Source organism: Natrix helvetica (assembly GCF_964273705.1).
Source record: "Natrix helvetica genome assembly, chromosome: 2".
NCBI classification, from domain to species: domain Eukaryota; kingdom Metazoa; phylum Chordata; class Lepidosauria; order Squamata; family Natricidae; genus Natrix; species Natrix helvetica.
In genome coordinates this window covers 105,182,290-105,205,606 of record NC_138552.1, presented here as the reverse complement: position 1 = coordinate 105,205,606, position 23,317 = coordinate 105,182,290, and the positions used below count along the sequence as shown (strand labels likewise).

Sequence of the window (23,317 nt, the reverse complement as noted above, 5' to 3'; positions counted from 1 at the left end):
CTGTTGTCGACCATTAAATTTTGAGATGATAGAAAGCATCATCTGGAAAGCATCGGACTGCAGATCCCTTCTGACCACACTAAAGCAACTGTTTACATCCTGCTTACATCTTCTTCAGTGTCCTTTTTCTTTCCGCAGTCAAGTAAGTTCTAATTGTTAAAAATGTTTCCCAAGGTTGCAATTAGCTCTGCCCTTCTCTTTTTAACAGCAAGTTGACCCTAATAAAGTTTCTCTAAGCAACAAAATAAAGGAGTTAGAGAAAAGACAAAGAATTTGTTTAGTGCCTTCATGTGCCAAGCTGCCCTTAAGAGGATAGGAACAAGGGCAATAAAAAGATAGGCAAACCCAATCTTCGCTAATAGTTGCTAATCAGTAATGATTGTATTTATTCAAAATGTAAATCTGCTTTACCATATAGGGGTTTGGGGCTATGGAGGGGGGGGCAGGGGAACAGTACCCTGAAGAATGCCAGGCATGCCAACAATTCTTGAGGCGTCCCCTTATCAAATTCTTTCCTGGTGCCACTTCAGTTCTCTAATCAAAAACTCAACAATTTGTGACCTTCTGACAAGCAAACTCGATGAAGAAGTCAGATCCTTCACCTTGTTACTAATTTAACAATTGCAGTGACTCACTTAACAACTGTGGTAAGAAATGTCGTAAAATGGGGCAAAACTGAGCTAACAACCATCTTGTTTAGCAGTGGGAAGTTTGGCCTCAGTTGTGATCATAAATCAATGACTTTGCAGAGTTCTTCCTTCCGTTCTTGAGCTTCACCACTGGAAACTTTCAAGAAGAGACTGGAGTGCCATTGACAAAAATGGTGTAGGGTCTGCTGGGCAGGGGGTTGGACTAGATGACCTACAAGGTCTCTTCCTACTCTGTTAATCTGTATCTTTCTGATGATTTCTCAGAATGCAAGTAGAGACTTGGAGAAATCTTTCTTTCCCCTCTTATTCTAGTGGACTATTTAAGATTGAGGCACCCGCAAAACTGCCCTTTCATCTGGTATTAACTTCTTTCTGATGGATGACTTACTAAAATAAGATCCTGACAGTAGCATTGCTCAGAATAGCCATAAACTCTGAGAGACACAGACTCCAAGGCAGGATAAGAAGGTAAGGCAAAGTTTGAGAGCTACAAAAAAGTTTCCACCCTTCTCTTTCCTTCTGTTTTTGGAGATTCCTCTATTGTTTGCATTTTGGGATCAAGGGCTCCTAGAGGTCATCAGGCATTACAAAGACCTAAATTACATGAGTTAGAGTCTATTGAACTATTGACCTATTAGAAGATAAAGACTAATAAACAGAAATCAGTTTACAAAAAAAAGTTAAGTCATTTAAAAAAAATTCTTACAGCTATAATTTTTGAAAATATTAAAGGCATATAAATTTCACCTTTTCCCCCCAGGGTGTTGCCCAGGTCCAGATTAATTTTTTTCTAGACTCTTGACATTTTCATAATAGATCAATATATAAATATTTGGACTTTGTGCAATATATAGGGACAAGGTGGCTCAGTGGCTAAGATGCTGAGCTTGTCGATCAGAAATGTTGGCAGTTCAGTGGTTCGAATCCCTATCACCGCATAACAGAGTGAGCTCCTGTTTCTTATCCCAGCTTCTGCCAACCTAGCAGTTCAAAAGCATGTAAAATGCAAGTAGAAAACTAGGGACCACCTTTGGTGGGAAGGTAACAGTGTTCCATGCGCCTTCGGCATTGAGTCATGCCAGCCACATGACCACAGAGACGTCTTCTGACAGCACTGGCTCTTCGGCTTAGAAATGGAGATGAGCATGGCCCCGATATATATTAATTCTCTAGAGCACTTCTGGTAATAATAGCTGGCTTATCTTTCTTATCAGATTTTTCATAAAAACCACATCTGATTTGGCTCCATTTCCTGATCTTGCCACTGGACAATTAGTTGGTTTAGTTTCTGAAGCTAATGGCTTTATATTTCCTGTCCCCTTTAGATGAATATAACCATTGGCTTCAAAACTGGCAAACAGAGGATCCTTCTGTCCCTAAAGTCAGCTTTGCTGCTTTAGACTGATTTTAGGCTTCTTCCTTTCAACAGTTTTCAAATCCCTTGATCAATTGCCCACAACATAACCAAAGAAAAATCTGGCAGAAAGTAATGGCTGAATGCAACAGTCTCCTCCATATTAAAAGCATTGGGCTGAAAACTTTAAACCCAGCCCAGCGATAACCAGTGTGGGAATCTTGCTAGCTATTATGCTCATCACAATGCAGGTCTGGAAAGCTTTCTTTGTAATCCATCCATCGCACAGAGCAGGGATTAAGCACAGATACTGAGGAAATGAATGAGCCAAGTAGCACAGAAGGGTGAAGGTCTCACCTTTCAAGACTAAGGCAAAAACTGTCAGATGGTTATGTGAGAACTGGGCACATAGTTAAAACGAAAAAGTATATTTTAATCTACTAGACTCCAAATTGACCTGAATAAACCGAGACCAGGTTATATCCAGTAATTAAGCTAATTACTTGAAGCTAATTATTCAGATGCTTCCATGCCTGATTTCTTCTGCAAGTTAGATACACTTTCTTCTTCATTAGATACACTGATCCCACATGGTATTTTTTGTTGTGCCTTTGAATCAGTTTTTTACTCTTGGCAACTGCCAGACAAGTCCTTGTAGTTTTGGGGCAAGATTTTGGAAGTGGTTTACCACTGCCTCCTTCTTAGACCTGAGAAAGAGTGATTGGCTTTATGGTAGGACTTGAAGATGTCTCCATGGTCATGTGGCCAGCATGACTAAATGCCGAAGGTGCACGGAACACTGTTACCTTCCCACCAAAGGTGGTGCAAGTATTTTTCTACTTGCATTTTTACATGCTTTCGAACTGCTAGGTTGGCAGAAACTGGGATAAGTAACTGGAGCTCACCCTGTTACGTGGCGCTAGGGATTCAAACCACCAAATTGCCGATCTTTTGGATCGACAAGCTCAGCATCTTAGCCACTGAGCCACCATGCCCCTCCAGAATAATTAAACCCTGTCAAAAATAGTTAACAAAGGCAGAAGGAGGAGTCTCATGGCACCAATCAGCCCCACAATTGGATGGTCCTTTGGGTTCCCCATGCGAGGCCACAGAGCCATGTTTTAACTCCTTTTCAGAAGACCAGGAAAGTGGGGGTCCTGCCTCATTTCCCGTGGGAGGATATTCCACAAGGCAGGGGCAACAGCAGAGAATGCTCTCTTTCTAAACCTTGATAGGCAGAATCATTAAATGAAGGTGTCTGCCACATACCTTCCATGCCTGACTGGATGGGGTGGGATGGTGTAATGCAGAGATCTTCAAACTTGGCAACTCCAGCTGGCTGGAGAATTCTGGCAATTGAAGTCCACAAGTCTTAAAGTTGCCAAGTTTGGGGACCTCTGGTGTAATGGGACGAAGCTGGCTCTGTAGATGCCTCTGCCTCTTGCCATGTAGGGCTTTATGGTTCACAAGCGCAACACCTTGAGAATTGTAGGTGAAGGCACACTGACACCAATGCAACGTAACAGAGTGTAACAGATTTGCATTGCAACTTGTGTACAGATTTGCATTGCAACTTGTGTAACAGAGTCTGACATGCACCCTTCTCTGTGTACCCAATATAGCTCACACGGCCACATTCTGCACCAGCTAAAGCTTCCCGCTAGGCCCATGAAGAACGCAATAGTCCAAACAGGAGATGACCAGGGCATGAGTGACCAAGCAGAAAGCCTCCCTATCCAAGAAAGAGCAAAACTAGCGCACAACATGGAATGGTGCAAAGGTCCCCCTGGCCATGGCTTCCACCTGCTTGTTGAACTGTGAGTCCAAGAGGACCCCCAGTTTATATACCAGGTCTGCTGGGGTAGCGCAATCCCATCCAAGCCAAGAACCTCTCTGGGTACAGAGGGACCCATCCACAGCCACTCTGTCTTACAGGGTTCAGCTGAAGTCTGTTGTCTCACATCCAGACCCCCACAGCCTCCGGGCACTGCAAGAGTGTTGATGGCATCACTCACTTTGCCTGGGACAGATGTGTAACTGGGTACAATAGCACACTGGTAATACTTCATCCCGTGTTGACTGATGATCCTGCCCAGCAGTTTTATGTATATGTTTAAAAGGAGCAGAGAGAGCACCAACTCCTGTGGCACCCCACAAAGGAAGGGCTGTGAGCTGAACCCCCCAGTCCTTATTAACATTGATTGGGCGTGGTCTCTGAGAAAGGAAGGGAACCAACATAAAACCGTGCCACCCACCCCCAACTCCCTAAGTGAATCCAAAAGGAGACCATTGTCGAAGGTATCGAAAGTCAAAAAGGATCAAGGATAGATGCACTACCTCCATCCTGCTCCCATCAGAGATCACCCGTAAGTGCAACCAATGTTTATTTAGTGACCATTTGAAGTTACAACAGCATTGAAAAAAGTTGGCTTACAACTGATTTTCGCTTATGACCCCATGATTAAAATTCAGATGCTTGGCAACTGACTCATACTTATGACGGTTCCAGCATCCTGAGGTTATGTGATCACCTTTTGCAACCTGTTGACAAGCAAAGTCAACGGGGAAGCCAGATTCACTTAACAAGTGTGTTGCTAACTTAACAACTGTAATGATTCACTTAACAATTGCGGAAAGAAAAGTCGTAAAATGGGGCAAAGTCACTTAACAAATGTCTCATTTAGCCACATAAATTTGGGCTCAATTGTGGTCGTATTTAGTTTTCTTTCAGAACCCAAAATGGCACTTCTTCTGAAGTTAGCGGTGTACTTTCACTTCAATATGCCTGTTTAAAAAGGAGGAAGATTCAGACATCTCAAATCCTTCATTTCTTTCATACCACAGCCTCCAGGAAGCTGTACTGCTTCCCCCCTCCCTCATGTCCCAAAGGTCCTTTTTCAAAAGGCAACTGGACTTCCTGGTCTTTTTTGGAAGATGTTTCGCTTCTCATCCAAGAAACTTCTTCAGCTCTGGTTGGATGGTGGGGAATGGATGGGTGTGGAGCCTTCTTGGAACTGTTGAAAGGACTGTGTTGTAGACTGGAGATAGATGATATCTTATCCCTCCCCCTCTGTCCACTGACAGAGAAGACCACTGGGACAGAAAGGACCACCTGAAAAAGGGGTCAAAGACACCATCTACGTCAAAATTGAGCAGCCCTCTCACAACAGATGAGAAGGGATAGACATCATCTATTTCTAATCTACAACAGTCCCAAGAAGGCTCCACGCCCATTTGCACCGCTCAGGTGACCCTGCTGACACAGATAAACCTCCAAGTCTCCTGAAGGACTTTCTAAAAAGAACACAAGTGACCAGCTGTCTGCAAGGAGTATAAATCCTTCCATTCCCCACCATCCAGAGAGGAGGTGGAGAAGCTTCTTGGATGAGAAGCGAAACTTCAAAGAAAGACCAGAAAATCCAGTTGCGTCTTGAAAACAGCACCTTTGGGACAGTCGTGACATGAATGACTGAGAAGCCCTATAGACGGTCCCGGTTTTCCCGTCTAACCATTCTCTCCAAACGCTTCAGAGCTCCGTTACGTCTAACACGTGCCAAGAAGCTCGGCGCTAGAGAAGCTCCTCTGTGCGGGTTCGGCGGGGCGCCTGGAGGGGAGGAGGCGTGGTCGTCTGGGTGGGGGGCGGCTTTCTCGTCGCTCTCGGCCGCCGTCCCCTCAGATGGTTGCTTCGGCGCGAGTCTTCGCAGCCGCCTTCCTTGTTCCTCTGGGATCTCGCAGCATGACCGCCGGAGGTCGGGCTCCGTGGCTATCGCTGGTGGCCCTCTGCTGGGCTCTGGCGTCGAGGGGCACCACCGGTTCGGCTTGCGCTCCGTGCAAGCCGGACCTCTGCGCGTTGGTGCAATGTGCCGTGCCGGAGCTGACCGCCCGAGACGAGTGCGGCTGCTGCGAGCGTTGCCTCGGCGCGGAGGGGGAACGCTGTGGCGGGACGCGGGGCGCTCGCTGTGGCCCGGGGTTAGTGTGCGTGAGCCAACGCCAGGCAGAAGCGCCCGAAACTGACGCCGAAGAGGGAACCGGGCATTGCGTCTGCAAGGAGGACGGCGCCGTCTGCGGTTCCGACGGCCGGTCCTACAGTAGCGTGTGCGCTCTGCACCTGCACAGCTGGCGCGCGCTCCTCGACGGCCGCGAGCGCGTCCGGAAGGCCCACGACGGCGAGTGCAAACTTGGTGAGCCGCGCGGCGCGGGGAGAGGGAGGGGGGCCGAGAGCGGTCGGCACAGAACACCCGTGTCTCTTTCTCTCGTTCCTGACTGCCCCAACTTTCCAAACCTTGCATTCTTTTGGGGTTTAATCGGAGAGAGAAATGCACGTCGGTCTAAATTGGAACAATGAGTTGTTCTTTATATTCACGCACTCACACGCACCACACAAACAATCAAGGTAAAAACGAACAGGTTTTTTTTTTTTTTGCAGTAACAGAGATGTTTGCAATAACTGTAGTCTTAGGCACTATTTTTAAGACTTTATATACTATTTTATCTATTAAGACTTTTGTCACTTTATAGTAACCTGCAACTTTAGCATAGGTCTTGAGTGTGTACGCGCGCACACACACACACACACACACACACACACATATTATATATAGAGAGGGGGGAGGGACATACATAATTATACTGTTTCATTCAGGTAAAGCAACAGGATGCAAAATACAGACAATAAACGAAATACAATGGGGAAAAGAAATCAAGGAGAATTCTAAAAGTATATCATTAAACTTCTCAGGAACTGCCTATCCTGACAATTGTTCTTACTTCCATCCTATTCCTATGTTGTCTTCGGTTCCTTGTACTTTTCCCCAGCGTAATATATGGTGTCTTCAAAAGGGGTAGCATCCAGTAGGCTTAGGGAAGGAAATATCACTGAATTCAAGTTGGAGGATTTATAATTTAGATTATTAAATGGTCCATGAACACGAATGCAAGCCTCATATGGCTATTGACACTCCAACAACCTGAATGCAGGCAACACTTGTAATCTTGGATTCCCTGGTTTCATGCAGTACTTATAATTTAGTTAAATTAAGTCGTGGTCTTGGTTCAGAAAACGTGGTTATGCTTCCACAACAGGTTCAGCCACACTTTGGGTTCCACAGGTATTACATTACACTAGCTCAGAAGTCACCTTCTTATACCACTACAACATCTAGGTGCAAACTTTTCCTAACAACTTTCCATAAACACAGCCAGACTGGGTATTACAGAAAGAGTGTTCCATTCACCCAAACTAACTACCCTGGGATTTTACGTGGCATGTTGGGCTTGGATTAAAAGGACCTAGATTCACATCCCCTTCCACCTCTACAGGTCAGTAGATGACCTTCAGCCAACTGATTCTCTTTCACCTTAACTCACATGTTTGTCCCAAAAATAAAGGGGTGGGAAAGGAAGAGGGGTGAATGATTGTATGTAATGGGCATAGGGACAGGTGGAAGAACTACTACCAAGGTCAGACAAGTGGATCCTGAGCCTGGGCCAGGAAATAATTTGAGAAAACATCTCAGACAAGTCCCTCTCTAATTCACAGGAAGATTAAGTGAGATAGTGGAGAGAACATTTAGACTTGCAAGATACTGTTCCAATAATAGTAATTTCAGACTCATGTGGCATTGAATTCTTCATCTATCCTATCTTATAAAGCTGATACGTGTGTGTGCTATTCAAACAAACATAATAAATAATTGTTTAAATGGGACTACTGTTGCCTATTATTGTATTATTACATGCATCTTCTCAGCTGTTTATTTAGATGGTAATAAAAGTATGGGCAGCGGAGAGGGGAACACATTTCTCTGTTAGTAAGTACTTCATTATATCTTAACCCAAGGGCACTAATTTACACACATATAATCAGTGGGGTAACATTTAATGGCCCCCTTTGGGAACCAGGCTGTGCGTAACAGCTGCTTCTCTTTCTATTTGTAATCAGGCCAGCTCCTTTTAATTTGGTGTGAGTGTGTGCACGTGTGTGTGTAGATATAGATGCAGATATATAAGCATTTCAGAATACATCGCATTTCTTTCCTTTCTTTCTTGTACTTTTCTTTGTGCAGTGTAACACATTACTGTTTTACAAATAAGTGTCCCATATTTTGGATATTCTCTATGCTATTTAATGTAATGTTGCCCAACTGGAGGGTTGAAGCCCTGAAGACGTGTGAATAAAGTCACTGTATTCATGATTTGTAGCACTTTTCTTTAAACAAAAGCCAAGCTTTTCCCCACCCTGCTAACTTCATTCAATCTTGCTTAAGAAAGGACTGGGAGAAGTGGGAATCTTACTTGAGACAGGACTCTTTCAAAAGGGCCTGTGTTTCCTATAAGCTGCTCCCTCCCAAGAGCCAGCCAGCTTTATAATGTTCAGACTACTGTGGGGGGGGGGGGCGACGACAGATCTCTTTTTGTATCACCAGCGGTGCTTTTCACACCCCTTAATCCTCTTGCTGACTCAACCAGTCTGAGATTAGTTTGAAATCTGCTCCATTTCACTGTTACTTATGGTTACAGGTTACATTTCCATGAGTTCTGTATATACATTTCTGTAGATGGATAGATTTCAGAATCCCCTTTGATTTTATAGGAAGGAAGGAAGGAAGGAAGGATTTTAAAAAAATAATCCAAACAGAAATGAGCAATAATCACAGAAGTCCAAAATATAGTATAAAATGTTTAAGTAGCAGAGGCTGGGGTGCTAGAATGCTTTTTCCTATAGCGTTTTTATGCTAATTTTGTTTAGCCCTTTTTCAAACTTAACAAAATCTGTTCATAACATTTTCATTTTAACCTTTGCTCTAGTGTAAATTTATTTTATGTATGTATATGCATTCTTATCCCTTTTCATTAAATGTTGCTTTTTGTTTGTTTTACCTAATCAATATAAAAATAAAATCAGGAGGGGAGGGGGGAGAATGAAACGTTCTTCCAATTGTAGCTTAGGTAAAAGAGCTGCCAAGCAGTCTTACTTATTTATCCAGTTTTTATCCTTCCTTTTTAAACAACTTGCCCTGTTCACAGAAACAATGAACACAGTCAGTCAATATCCCAATCAAATCTTCTAACCAGTGGTTTTGGGTAGTAGACTAAGTAGATTTACAAGATTATTTTGGGGTTACGCAGTTCCTGCCCACTTTCTTTAGGAAGTTGTGTCTCATGTTCACCTTCCAACAAATCAGGCAGAGTATTTAACAAGTAACAATGGGAAGAGAAGGCAGGAATTGGTTTCATACCACACAGAGTAAGGAAGGAGATATTCAGGAAACGTTACTTGGGCAAAAGAGAATGGAACATTTTTAAAGTTTAGAACAAGTAATTAACAGTGTTGGGGAATCTTCAGCATCGAGTGCCGAAACGGGAGCGTAAATGCGTGCGCATGCCAGAAACCGGAAAAGCAGCCGCCCGTTGCGCATATGCTCACTGGGAAGATGATCTTCCGGTTTCTGGCATGTGCACCGGCCAGCTGGTCTTTGCGAGCGCATGCTAGGAACCAGAAGAACAGGGGGTAGGTGCCCATGCACACGCCAGAAACTGGAAGATCGTCTTCCCAACATGCACATGCGTAACGGGCGACTGCTCTTCCAGTTTCCGGTACTCCCGTGCATGTGAAGACCAGATGACCGGCGCACCAGAACCCGAAAGAGCAACGGGCAACGGCTCGCGTGCCTGGCGAGATGGCTCTGCGTGCCACAGGTTCACCATCACGGAGTTATAACTTTCAGAACAAGCTCAGGCAGGTGTTTCCTTTATTCAAGGATCTAGAACACGGGTGTCAAACTCACATTATTACATGACATTTCACATTTTTTAATATTCATGGAGCTGGGGTGTGCGTGGCCTGTGCGTGATGCATCCAGTGCATGGGCCGCCAGCTTGACACTCCTGATCTAGAGGAAGGAGAAGAAGGACACCGCAATCAGACTTACAAGAGTCTGTTATTGCAGCCAATTTCAGGAAAAGTAGTTTTAACCTCCCTGTGGAGTTGACTTCCTGGTCTGAGCTATCTAGTGGGGTTGACACATCCTTGCCTCCATCCTTTTCTCATTCATGGCAGAGAAACGGGGGGGGGGGGGTACCAGTAAAGCCCAGCTCCCTTGATGCCAATCCTCTGATCCTATGGAGAAACCAGTTACTAGTACCAAAGGAGGAATTCTGCACCCCACCTTCTTTCTTCTCTCTGTTCCTGTTATGAATAAAATCTCTATTCTGCTTCACAGCTAAAGGACAATAGTGAGGTTTGTATTTCCTTAAGATGGCTCAATTTTCTGCTGGAACCTGCAGAACCTGTGTATTAGTGCTGATTTGCAGAAAAACTCAGAAACAGTTTTAAGCTGAATCTGTCATGGTTTTAGTGAGCTGGGTCAATTGATCCCTTTTTGTTGTTGCCATAATACATGAACAATATATTGTCTGCAACGCCATCGCTTCTCTTCTAAAGAGCATTGTTGCAGACATATTTTGGAACTGCAAAAAATCTGGATCACCAGTAGCAAAGAGACAAAGAAAATGAACTCCTTGCAACTATATAATTGTTATCTGATATTCCTGCATTCTCAGGGCTCCATTCTACCTGGCGTCTGGCTGCTATACGTCTGCCTTATTAAGAGATGCTTGCCATTCTGTTTTCCACAATGTAAAAACTGTCAAAGGCTATTAACGAACTGAAGCTGTGCTTGGTCTATGTTGCTTTCAGAGATTGTACCAAGGAGGATCTCAGTTCACACAAGGATCTTTATAAATATGCTATTTTCTGAATAAAGTCTGATCTTACATAAGAGGCACATTTCCCCAATAATGACTAGTGGTGTCTTCTGGGTCAGTCAGTGTCAAGGCAATAACACAGCTGCCACTTGTGTGCTGGACCCTCTTGGTTAGTTTCGGCTTCCCGGGAGGTGACACGAGGCTGGCTCCAGGTGATTACCAACGCTTCATTGAGAGAGGGGTTCTTTCCCACCGCCTTGAAGGAGGTGGTGGTGAGGCCCCTCCTTAAGAAGCCTTCCCTGGACCCAGTTTCTTTAGCCAACTATCGTCCGGTCTCCAACCTTCGCTTTGTAGCAAAGGTTGTCGAGAGTATGGTAGCATGTCAGCTTCCCCAGTACCTGGATGAAGCTGTCTAGCTGGATCTGTTTCAGTCGGGTTTCAGGCCCGGGTACAGCACGGAGACGGCATTGGTCGCGTTGGTTGATTATCTCTGGCGGGCCCGGGACAGGGGCTGCTCCTCTGTCCTGGTCCTATTAGACCTCTCGGCAGCTTTCGATACCATCGACCATGGTATCCTACTGCGACGACTCGGGGGGGTGGGAGTGGGGGGCACCGTTTTACGGTGGTTCTCCTCCTACCTGTCGGATCGGTCGCAGTTCATGTTGACTGGAGGGCAGGGATTGACCCCCAGGCGCATCACTTGTGGGGTGCCCCAGGCGTCGGTTCTCTCACCCCTGCTGTTCAACATATATATGAAACCGCTGGGTGAGATCTTCCGTGGTTTTGGGGTACGGTATCATCAATATGCTGATGATACCCAACTTTTCATCTCTACCCCAAACCACCCAAACGATGCCCTCGATGTGATGTCCCGTTGCCTGGAGGCTGTGCGGATCTGGATGGGGAGGAACAGGCTCAAGCTCAATCCCTCCAAGACTGAGTGGCTGTGGTTTCCGTCATCCCGATTTGTGCATCTTGTTCCATCTTTGATGATAGGGGAAGAAATTTTAGCCCCCTCAGAGAAGGCCCGCAATCTGGTAGTCCTCCTAGATACGTGGCTTAGTTTAGAAGAACACCTGATGGCCGTGACCAGGGGGGCCTTTTACCAGGTTCGCCTGGTACGTCAGTTGCGCCCCTTCCTGGATCGGGATGCTCTGTGCACAGTCACTCATGCCCTCGTCCTTTCTCGCCTGGACTACTGCAACGCTCTCTACATGGGGCTGCCCTTGAAGAGCACCCAGAGGCTTCAGCTGGTCCAGAATGTGGCCGCGCAGGTTATCAGGGGGTACCTAGGTACTCCCATGTTACACCCCTTTTAGACGGCCTGCACTGGTTTCCGGTTGTTTTCCGGATGCGATTCAAGGTATTAATTATGACCTTTAAAGCGCTCCATGGCTTAGGCCCAGGGTACCTGCGAGACCACCTACTGCCACCAGTAGCCTCCCACTGTCCAGTACGATCCCACAGAGTTGGCCTCCTCAGGGTGCCATGGGCCAGACAGTGTTGGCTGGTGACCCCCGGGGGGAGAGCCTTCTCTGTGGGAATGCCTTCCCTCTTGAATGAGCTGCCCCCGGAGCTGCGCATAATCCCTGACCTCCGGTCCTTCCGACGCGCCCTAAAAAGTTGGCTTTTCCAGCAAGCCGGCCTGGCCTGTTAATTTTATCTCATTTTTTAAATGTTATTGTCCTATTAATTGGGTTTGTTTTTTGGATATGTATCTAATTTCTTTTTAACTTTCGTGATATGTGTTTTTTTAATGTTGTACGCCGCCCTGAGTCCTTTGGGAGAAGGGCGGCATATAAATCCAATAAAACAAACAAATAATAAAACAAACAGCTATGAAGATTGCTATTACAGCAGGACAGGAAAGGTTAGGATGGCTGTAGAAGAGGGGTGTCAAATTTCATTAAGGGCTGCATCAGGGCTGTGTTTGATTTTGGGGGGGGGCAACTCGACATCACTCATGTTGGGGGCACCTGTGGTGGCCAAGTCCTAAGGCAGGAGTTCCCTCAGACCCTTCCTACCTTCTCATTATAATCTTCCTTCCTTCCCTTCCCATCCTTTCTTTTTCTTTCCTTCTTCATTCTCCTTTGTTCTTCCTTCCCTTCTTTCCTCCTCCCCCCCTCCCCCTCCTTCTTCTTTTGTCTTTCCTCTTTCTCTTTCCTGCCCCTTCTTGGTTGCTCAAATGCAAAAGGAGAAACATTTCTCCTTTTCTTTTGTTTTCCTTATAGCTTGTTTTGCTAGCCCTCTGCCAGAGAAAACTAAGCCAGAGTGGAGGATGTGCAGCCCCCACCCCCACCCCAAGCTCCATTTTCACTGGCGGAGGCACCGCGGGCCAGTCCTTTGTTGTTTCCAGGGAAGCCCCATGGGCCAGATCTAAGCACCCTGTAGGCCGGATCCGGCCCACAGGCCTTGAGTTTGACACGCCTGCTGTAGAAGGTACTGTGAGTCACAAGTTGGGATTCTGCCTAGGTAGACATAAAGCAATTCCATGTGAACTTTTTTCTTCCAAGTCCTTACAAGCAATTTAAAACCAATCCAAGTCATCTTCACTTCTGCAGACATTATTGCTAAGAACATACACAGAATATCATGAGCCCCTGATTATTCCTTCCAGCTATCCAAAGGGTTGGAGGGTGGGGACAGCATTTAATTCGTGCCCTGGCTCCTGAACTGCCATAGTTCGGGCTGTTACAAAAGTTTTATTGTCCCTTCCACCATTCAGAAGTGATAGAAATAAATTGCTAATGCATATATTCATCTCCGGTACCTATTGTGTGGATTTGTCAGGTCACTTCCCTCCCTACTCCTGTGCAAATCTGTGCAATTACTACAAGATGGTTTTGTCCATCTGCCAGAACCCATTGCTCCGCTTTCCTTTTCAGAATCAGGGTTAGCTCTGAATCCAGAAGGAATACAGGATCCACCTCTTGGCAGCCGGAATAGCTAAAGTGATGGTTGTTTGCTGCAGTGGCAAAAGTAAGTGAACAAAGCCGGAATCATAATAATACTCCAAGCAAAAGGCAAAATCGCCAAGAATTCTGTTTCCCCCTTTCTTCAATGCCGGACCAGGTGGCTGCAGTACACCAGGCAGATTTTTTTTCTCAGGGATAATTTTAAAATCAGGGTCCCTTGAGATGTGTTCAGATTGAAGGTATACAGGGAGAGAATTAGGGTTGCCTTCATAAATACCTTTGGAATTGTGTGCCATTTGCTTCTGCTTTGTGTTGAGTCTGCATTTCCTTTCAAACATACACACCAGGGTTGGGATTCAATTTTTTTTACTAACGGTTCTTAGGCGTGGCTTGGTGGGTGTGGCATGGCTTGGATGCGTGGCGGGGGAAGGATACTGTAAAATCTCCATTCCCTCCCACTCCAGGAGAAGTATACTGCAAATCCCCATTCCCTCCCGACTCCAGGGGAAGGTTACTGCAAAATCCCCATTCCCTCCCACTCCAGGGGAAGGTTACTGCAAAATCCCCATTCCCTCCCCACTCCAGGGGAAGGTTACTGCAAAATCCCCATTCCTTCCCCACTCCAGGGGAAGGTTACTGCAAAATCCCCATTCCCTCCCCACTCCAGGGAAAGGTTACTGCAAAATCCCCATTCCCTCCCCACTCCAGGGGAAGGTTACTGCAAAATCCCCATTCCCTCGCCACTCCAGGGGAAGGTTACTGCAAAATCCCCATTCCCTCCCCACTCCAGGGGAAGGTTACTGCAAAATCCCCATTCCCTCCCCACTCCAGGGGAAGGTTACTGCAAAGTCCCCATTCCCTCCCCACTCCAGGGGAAGGTTACTGCAAAATCCCCATTCCCTCCCCACTCCAGGAGAAGGTTACTGCAAAATCCCCATTCCCTCCCCACTCCAGGGGAAGGTTACTGCAAAATCCCCATTCCCTCCCCACTCCAGGGGGAGGTTACTGCAAAATCCCCATTCCCTCCCGATCAGCCGGGACTCGGGAGGCAGAGAATAGATGGGGGCGGGGCCATTCAGAGGTGGTATTTACCCGTTCTCCAAACTACTCAAAATTTCCACTACCGGTCCTCCAGAACTGGTCAGAACCTGCTGTATAGCACTCTGATACACACCCAATGCTAGATGACAAGCAGTGGCTTCCTCAACTTGGAAATCAATAATTTCAAACATTATCAATATTATTTCTATGAGCCTGTCCATATCTGAACTTTCGTTAATTATCTTTTGACAGATTGAGAGCCTCTTCCAAAAAACGAAACTCAGGAGAAAAAGTTCATTGCTCAAAATACAGGTAGTCTTTGACTTACGACCACAATTGAGCCCAAAGGTTCTGTGGCTAAATGAGACATTTGTTAAGTGAGTTTCGCTCCATTCTACAACTTTTCTTGCCACAGTTGTTCAGTGAATCACTGCACTTGTTAAATTAGTAACATGGTTGTTAAGTGAATCTGGATTCCCCATTGATTTTGCTTGTCAGAAGGTTGCAAAAGGGTGCCCTGTGACAATAGGACATGGCAACCATCAGCCAAGCATCTGAATTTTGATCACATGTCCGTGGGAATTCTGTTATGGTTGTTAGTGTGAAAAATGGTCATAAGCCACTTTTGTCAGTAATGTTATAACTTTGGTCACTAAAAGAACTGTTGTAAGTCAAGGACTAATTGTACTGGCTTTTAGAGGCTTTTAGATGATTGTATAGCACTTTGGACTTGAAGACAAAAGAAACGCTTCAGAACAAACAGAATAATTCATAGTCCTTGTCCACAAGTCTTCAAAGCTGCTGCATCTTTTTCCGGCAGCCTGGAGCTATTTTCTGTAGTTGTGATATAATCCTGGCAAAAAATATCTTTGGTGGATGCCCCTGCATGTCCCCAAACTCTTTGGTCTTAAAATCTGAAATATTGGACAACTCTACTATTTGCCTGAGGTTTTTCTTTCAAACAATCATTAAAAACCTTAAAATGAAATTCATAAATTCAAAAGTAAAAATACAAAAAACAAGAATTAAGTCAAAGTTTCCCAAATAGAATATTAATAGCTTAGAAGGCAGGTGGAACAATGAAAAGTGAGGGTTTTTTAAAAACGTTTTTAAAACAGACATTCATTAAGGTTAAGGTTAAGGTAAAGGTTCCCCTCACACATAGGTGTTAGTCGTTCCCGACTCTAAGGGGCAGTGCTCATCTCCGTTTCAAAGCCAAAGAGCCAGGCGTTGTCCAAAGACGTCTCCGTGGTCATGTGGCCGGCATGACTCAACGTCGAAGGCACACACAACATTGTTACCTTCTCACCAAGGTGGTTCCTATTTTTCTACTTGCATTTTTTTACATGCTTTCGAACTGCTAGGTTGGCAGAAGTAAAGGGAGCTCACTCTGTTAGGGATTCGAACCGCTGAACTGCCAACCTTTCAGATCGACAAGACATTCATTACTGCTGCACATTCTTTTCTAAATGGGCCTTAACATAGTTCAAAGACTATCCTGGAGCTTTGCAGCTGATTGTAGTTTGTTTTATGCTATAAATGTTATATTTAGCATTTATATGAAGAGCAGCTTAGTAGTACTATGGCCTCACTGTGTTCTGATCCAATATTAATACAGCTTAAATCAGTATCTTCTGCATTCCTAGCACAAAAATGAAGGGAGCAGAAAACCATTCAACAGAACAATGCTAGCAAACACCTTTCTATGACATCACTTCAGGGTAAGACTGATTGCAAGTCATCAGAGCAGAGCAAACACTGGGGACAGTTTTATATTTATATGCAATGTTTTGGATTTGATTGCAAGATTTAGCAAGTGCAAGAGCATAAACAGAGCACTTGTCGGAGACTCATTAAAGCAGCCACACCTGTATCCAGGATGGAACAGGTGTGCAGGTGTCAGAGACCATTCGTCATATACTGAATCCTCCCTAGCAAGTAAATTGGACTATCAGTAGCTTAGAGCACTGAAGAAACTTTATCTCTTTTTATTAGTCATACTCCTGACAAGAAGCCTGTGAAGGAAGCATAATTCAACAATAATGTAATAATGTGGATACCGAGAGGGGGGGAAAAAAGCAAAGAGTGACTTTCTTGTGAGGATCAAATCAGGTTGGGAATGAAATCCTGAAGGAGAAAAGAGAAAAGAAAGGGGGAAGCAAAATGCTTTTCATCTGTTTCCTGTGTCTGCCTTGGGGTGGAGGGTGAATTTGACCCTCGCTTTCCTATTTATATACAGTTATTTACATAACCCTTCTGGGATTTAAAAGTTCCTATTCCGAGTTCATTTAAACTTAGCCAGTTTTAAAATATTCAGTCCAAAGTGGCTTCTTCCTACCTTCTAGTATCCTAAGTCTCAATATCTATGGGGGCCTGTAAAAATCGATAAGGTGTTAATATTAATAGGGAGGTTTGTTTGTGAGAGCCACACACAAACACACACTTGACACCCAGACAGTTCTAGTACCGAAAATAGCCTGATGACTCTACATCTGTTAGATTACAACTCTCATCAATTGCTCATTGAAGAATATGAATATTGTAGCTTTACACATCTGGAGAGATCAACGGGTGACATAGCTCCTATAGATTAGACTGTAATATTGAAGAAAAGAAACCAGTTTACAAAGATATATTTTAGAAAAATGAATGACCACTTGCAGCAATTCTAATTAACAATTTAGCGCAGATTCCCAAAATCTTATCAGAAAATCTTACTCAACTCAGGGACCTGTCCTAGGGCCTTTTCTTTAGAACGTTGTAACTTTTAACAATGCTGAATGAAATGGTCATAACTTGAGGATACTGTTGTACCATAATAACAATACCATTGAATGATCTTTTTGTCATTTCAAAAAATTACCATTGGTAATTTCATTGGTTTTCATCTTATTATTAGAGTCTTACTCTGGGAGATTTTTTAGAAATATATTTTAGTACACGTGGCAATCTTTATGTTAAATTAAATGTCCCTGTTGTGATGGTTGATGAATTTGTATGTCATTACCCAAAGAAAAAGCACTTTTACCTAATTTTGGGTAATTTCCCAGGTTTGGGAAGCACCAATTTAATAGGCTTTTCTTTGTTTTATGTATGTATTCCAGATTTCTTGTTCCTAAGAGTATTTTCCAAGCTTTTTTTTTTTATTCTGAGAACATGTATATGCAAATATCAAAAATTTTATTGTCCAAGCTCTTTCCTCCTGCTCCATTCATCTTGGAAACTGACATAGTGTGAAATGAACATATTAATATCTAACATATGTTTCGCATGTTATATAGGTCTTTACAGGAATTAGTAAGCAATGAAATTGTTCCCTAATGATTTATGAGCTTCTTGATGATACATATTTTTCCCTTATTATGAACTGTTTCTATAATAGCACAGACACTGGCGCATGCCATGGTTACCAGTCTCTCTCTTGAAATCCTAAGCACTAGTGGTGAAGATGAACATCAGTTTATTTATTTATATCTACTAAAGGAGCCGAGCTATATTTACATTCTGATGGTGACCATAGCTAGCAATACGATATGCAGTGTCTAAAGTGCAAAAATAGAGAAGCGGAAATTATAAAGGGAAGATGTCAGCATCAGTGCAGAGCAAAAACCAAATGATGAAATGTAGCTCCCTGTAGAATTATGATTCAGTAAGTGAGTACATAGATCAGGAAATAAGTTCTGTTTCAAACCCAGAAAAAATATATCAGGATCCAAAAGTTTTTCTGAGTGATTCCAAATGGCGGCTTGAAACGAAACCTGGAGCATTACAGGTAGTCCTCGACTTATGACCTCAATTGAGCACAAATTTATGTTGCTAAGTGAGATATTTAAGTGAGATTTGCCCCATTTTGCAATCTTTCTTGCCACAGTTGTCAAGTGAATCACTCGAGTTGTTAAGTTAGTCACACGGTCGTTAAGTGAATCTGACTCACCCATTGACTTTGCTTGTTGGAAGATCCCAAAAGATAATCTCAGAACACTGTAACCGTCATAAACATGAGTCAATTGCCAAGCATCTGAATTTTGATTGCGTGACCATGCTACAATGGTTGGATGTGTGATAAATAGTCATGTCACATATTTCAGTGCTGTTGTATCTTTGAACGTATACTAAATGAGGTGTTGTAAATTGAGGACCACCTGTAGTTATTCCAACTTTCAGCTGAAACATTTGTGGTAGAGTTTCTGGAGTGAGTAGGGCAGGATATTGAGCACCATCCCTTTTCTCCCCTCTTTCAGCAACAGTGATTCATGATGTCATCATTGCTTCCTTCAGGTGACTGTTCTTAGATGGTCTCAGCAGCATGCAGTGCATCATTTCCCACTAATCTGCCGCTGATTTGCACAATATCTTTTGTAGAGATGAGTAGAGATTAGATTAAACTTGGCTCAATAGCAGTAACTATGAGAGGGACCTTGGAGTCCTAGTGGACAATCATTTAAATATGAGTAGAAGCCAAAAAGCCTAGGTTGCATTAACAGAAGATCACGTGAAGTACATTATTAGTACCACTTTATAAAGCCTTAATAAGATGTAGACACTCTGGAAAGAATGCAGAAAAGAGCAACAAAGAGCAATGCTCCAATATTTGAGAGGTCAACCTATTTTCTGAAAGCAAGACAAGAAACAATGGATGGAAACTCATTAAGGAGAGAAGGAACCTAGAATTAAGGAGAAACTTCCTAACACTGAGAACAATTAACCAGTAGATCGGCTTGCCTTTAGAAGTGGTGGATTCAATGGCAATAAACAGTATATTCCAGGAGAAGTTATATTAGATTGTCTTAGCTGAGTGTGAAGACTTTCAGGTGCTTATTCCAAATATGGTTTGTCAGCCAGATGTTCAGACTGGATTTGGCATTTTTGTCCATCTATTCTTTCCAGGAATCTGGGATAGACAGATGTTGATGTTAGATGGTGCTAAGGGTATTGTGGCAGGATGTAAGAATATTATTATTTGTTAAATTTATTTGCCACCTCTCTCGCTGTGGGGCTAGGTGGCTTACAACAGTAAGAGCAAAAGTGTAAACATAAGAATAATAAAACAGTGAAACAAATAATGAAAGTACAGTAATAACAGATTAAAAGATAGGTGGGGGGATGTAGAAAATATAGAGGGGGAGGTTTGCTAACAGTGTGGTAGCCACCTCTAGTGTGATACTTCCCCAAAACAATAGATACAAACTCGAACAATAGATACAAACTCAAGGTAAACCGTTCCAAACTTAATTGCAGAAAATATGACTTCAGCAACAGAGTGGTCAACATCTGGAATGCTCTACCTGACTCCATTGTTGCATCCTCTAATCCCTACAGCTTCAATCTTAAATTGTCTACCATGGACCTCACCCCATTCCTAAGAGGTCCATAAAGGGGGCGTGCATAAATGCACTAGCGTGCTTACCATCCCTGTCCAACTGTCCCCATTTATTTGTACTTATTTCCTTGTTCACATCCATGTTTATACTTATACCTGTTACCTTGTACATGTTTGATAGATAAATAAATAAATTACAGTAAAATACCTGTTACAGAAAGCGTCTATCAAAATTCTCCAGCAAATGCTCTGTAATTATGTTTGTAAAGTTTGTAAGGCTTTTGTTGCGATAGCTGTACCTGTTTTTCCTTTTCGACCATCTTTGTAGGGGAAGGCAGGAAAATTCTTCCTAGCAATCCAGTAAGAAAAGCTCTTTTTAAAAAGAGAGAGAGAGGTGCCTGACAACACTTCAATGAAGGAATCAAAGCTTTATCCGGATTAATCTTACAGGGTCTGCTTCAGCTCCCAGGTGTATTCTCTCGCTTTTGAAATTGTTGGATCTCATGCTTTCTACTCTTGTCCTGGCTTTGTCATCTGCATTTGCCTGAAAACCTGAAGCGTCTGTAAGCAGATTTAATGATGACCTAATGAGCAAAAACACATCAGGAACCAGTCAAAGAAATGAGAACCTTTTGAAGTGGTGGGACTTTTCCAAAATCTTTGTACCTAAGCCACTCCAGCCAATCAGTTCTTGAATTGCAGAGTTATATTTCATAAACACATTTCTCTGAACTTATTTTTCTATAATAAGCCTTTGAGCTGGGAGAATTATTAGGTTATATTAAGTTTAAAATATACTACTTCTTGCTAGAAAACAATACACTTTTGAAACCAACAGGTTTATTGATTTTTGTTGTTTGTTATATAAATTATGAAATTTCAATTATTACAATTAATTACATGTTAAGGGCATGTAATTTGCAACATAAGAATGATGAAATATGATATGATTGAATCCATGTCTGAGGAGTCTTGAATTAAGGAATACAAAAATGACCAAACCTTTTAATCATGAATTTTCTTAGGCAGCTGCTTAAAATTAGAAGACAAAATTAATCATTTTGTCACTCAAAATTAATTCAGGAACAGCTCTAGGTGTCATAAATTGAATATAAATACACACACACACAAACAAATCTAAAGACGGGATTTACACTTCATAAGCTTTTATTTGAGAACTTTAGAGGTTTTGCAAAACTGTGTAAAATTACCAAATTTTTGATTATTGAATGATTATTGGATTGTTGGGTTAAGCCAACAAAATTCAATGCTCCAACAGTTGCTTCAGTAAATGATGAATATATTTAAGTTTAGCTTTGTAAACCTTTAATATAAATTAAATCATGGGAGCCCTTAAAGAGCTGGTTCTTTTTTATGTGTGGAAAGTTCCAAGCAATTATAAAATTTTGAATGACTACATGAAAGAATCAATGCATTTGACACTCAGCAAGTTGCTTTCAGAATTGTCTTTTTAAAGTAGGATCTCATCCCTAAATAATGTTCATCATCATTTATTTCCTCGTGGCGATAACATCAGCCGGGAGAATTTCAGAAATGGCTGCACTGTCAGTGTGTGCAGACTTGTGCATAGTGCGGCCGGACAGAATCATCCTCAGGCTTGACCTGTCCTTCCTTCTGAAAGTGAACACATGGTTTCATAGGGCATAGGAGATCATCCTGCCAAACGTTTGTTCCAATCAGTTCACCTGGCAGAAAAGAAATGGCCTAAGCTTGGTGTAAGACGGGCAGCTCATCGATATATAAAAAGGACAGCTGCCTTCCGTCGAACATATTTGTCTCCTTTCAGGCTGCCACAATGGGCAAGAAGATATCACCGTCCACGATCAGTAGATGGTTGAAGGCTTGCATAGCCCTGGCTTATGAACAGCATTCAAGACCCTTACCACACTGCATCACTGCCCATTCAATGCTCAGCACTGCCACCATGACCATCTGGGCAATGCAGACATCCGTGGGGGACATTTGCAGGGCTGCAACCTGGGCCTAACTATTGCCCTTCATTAAGCATTATAGATTGGATTCTTTTGCCTCAGCTGAGGCGGCATTTGGACAACAGGTGCTTCAACAGGTTCTCTCTGCGGATGGGACCCTGGACCAGCCTATTGCCCGCCCTTGACCTTCTATGCTTGGGTATATCAGATGCTTGGAGTCCACAAGCAGCGCACAAGAGAAAGACGGTTGGTCTTACCTGAACGGTAGTTCTCTGTGCGCTACGGGAGACTCCATTCCCTCCCTAGGGAATCTGGTCCAGCGTCCACATTGGATGTTGATGATTTCACAACGATATTCTTCAACCTACGCCTTTGTTAAGAAACTGACTCCAGTCAAGCCAAGGAGGCGTGTCCGAACTGTTTGAACTCAGTCTCTGGGCTAATAGGCAGAAGTTATAATCCATGCATGGAGTCTCCCGCAGCACACAGAGAACAGAGAAAAGGTTGCAAAAGGGGATTATATGACTTTGGGACACAGCAATTGGTCCTAAGTATGAACCAGTTGCCAAGCATGTGAATTTTGATCACATGATCATGGAGGTTCTACCAATGGTGAAAAATGGTTATAAATCACTTTTTTTCAGTGCTGTTGTAACTTTGAACAGTCACTAAATGAACTGTTGTAAGTTGAGGACTACCTATACTCTTGTTCCTGACCCTTCTCAAATTTCCTGCCAGTACAGCCTCATCCTGCAGTATTAGAAGTGCTGCAGAAATTTGTCTCACTCTGTTGTTCCTATTTACCCTAAAATCAAGGTGGGGCAGCCCAAAATCTCGCAAGAAGTTGCTATCCAAGGAGGAGGTTTCAGTTTGAGACGGGGCAATTATTTAATACATGAAGAACATTTATTAATCCTATTCTATAATAACGTGCAGAGCAGTGGAAAATCATTTACGGTAATATGAAAAAGTAGCTCCTTCAATTATAATTTTATAAACTCAAAAATTTCATCGAGAAAAGTGACACACACACACACACACACACACACACACACAAACATCTGAAAAAGGTACAGTCTGGGGGGGGCAAGGAAAAAAACTTTTTAAGAAATTATAAAATGGATATCAGCTTGACATGGCAGCATACCAACAGTATCTCATTAAGTTCACTTCTGTGCAAACTAAATCACATGTATTCTGTATCCAGGCTGCATTCATTTCTTTCTTCCAACTTTGCCTATATTTTGAGGGACAAAGGCCAAGTCCAGCCTTTGGACAGGGGGGGGAAAGTGTTCTTCCCAGGCTACATTATCCAGGTAGTTGCTGCCCATTGCAAGGGGAGATGCTAATGAACACTCTGCTTACACAATGCCTCTGCC

General features: G+C 43.2%; 1 protein-coding gene across 1 annotated transcript in view; it reads left to right on the top strand.

Annotated features, from left to right (window-relative positions):
- The first annotated feature begins 5,572 nt into the window (after positions 1–5,572).
- The window catches only part of IGFBPL1 (insulin like growth factor binding protein like 1), a 57,666-nt gene continuing 39,921 nt past the window's right edge, over positions 5,573–23,317 (top strand). Inside the window, exon 1 of the mRNA XM_081941341.1 lies at positions 5,573–6,185. Coding sequence (XP_081797467.1) covers positions 5,681–6,185 — 505 coding nt within the window. The 5' untranslated portion in view covers positions 5,573–5,680. The remainder of the gene's footprint in view (positions 6,186–23,317) is intronic.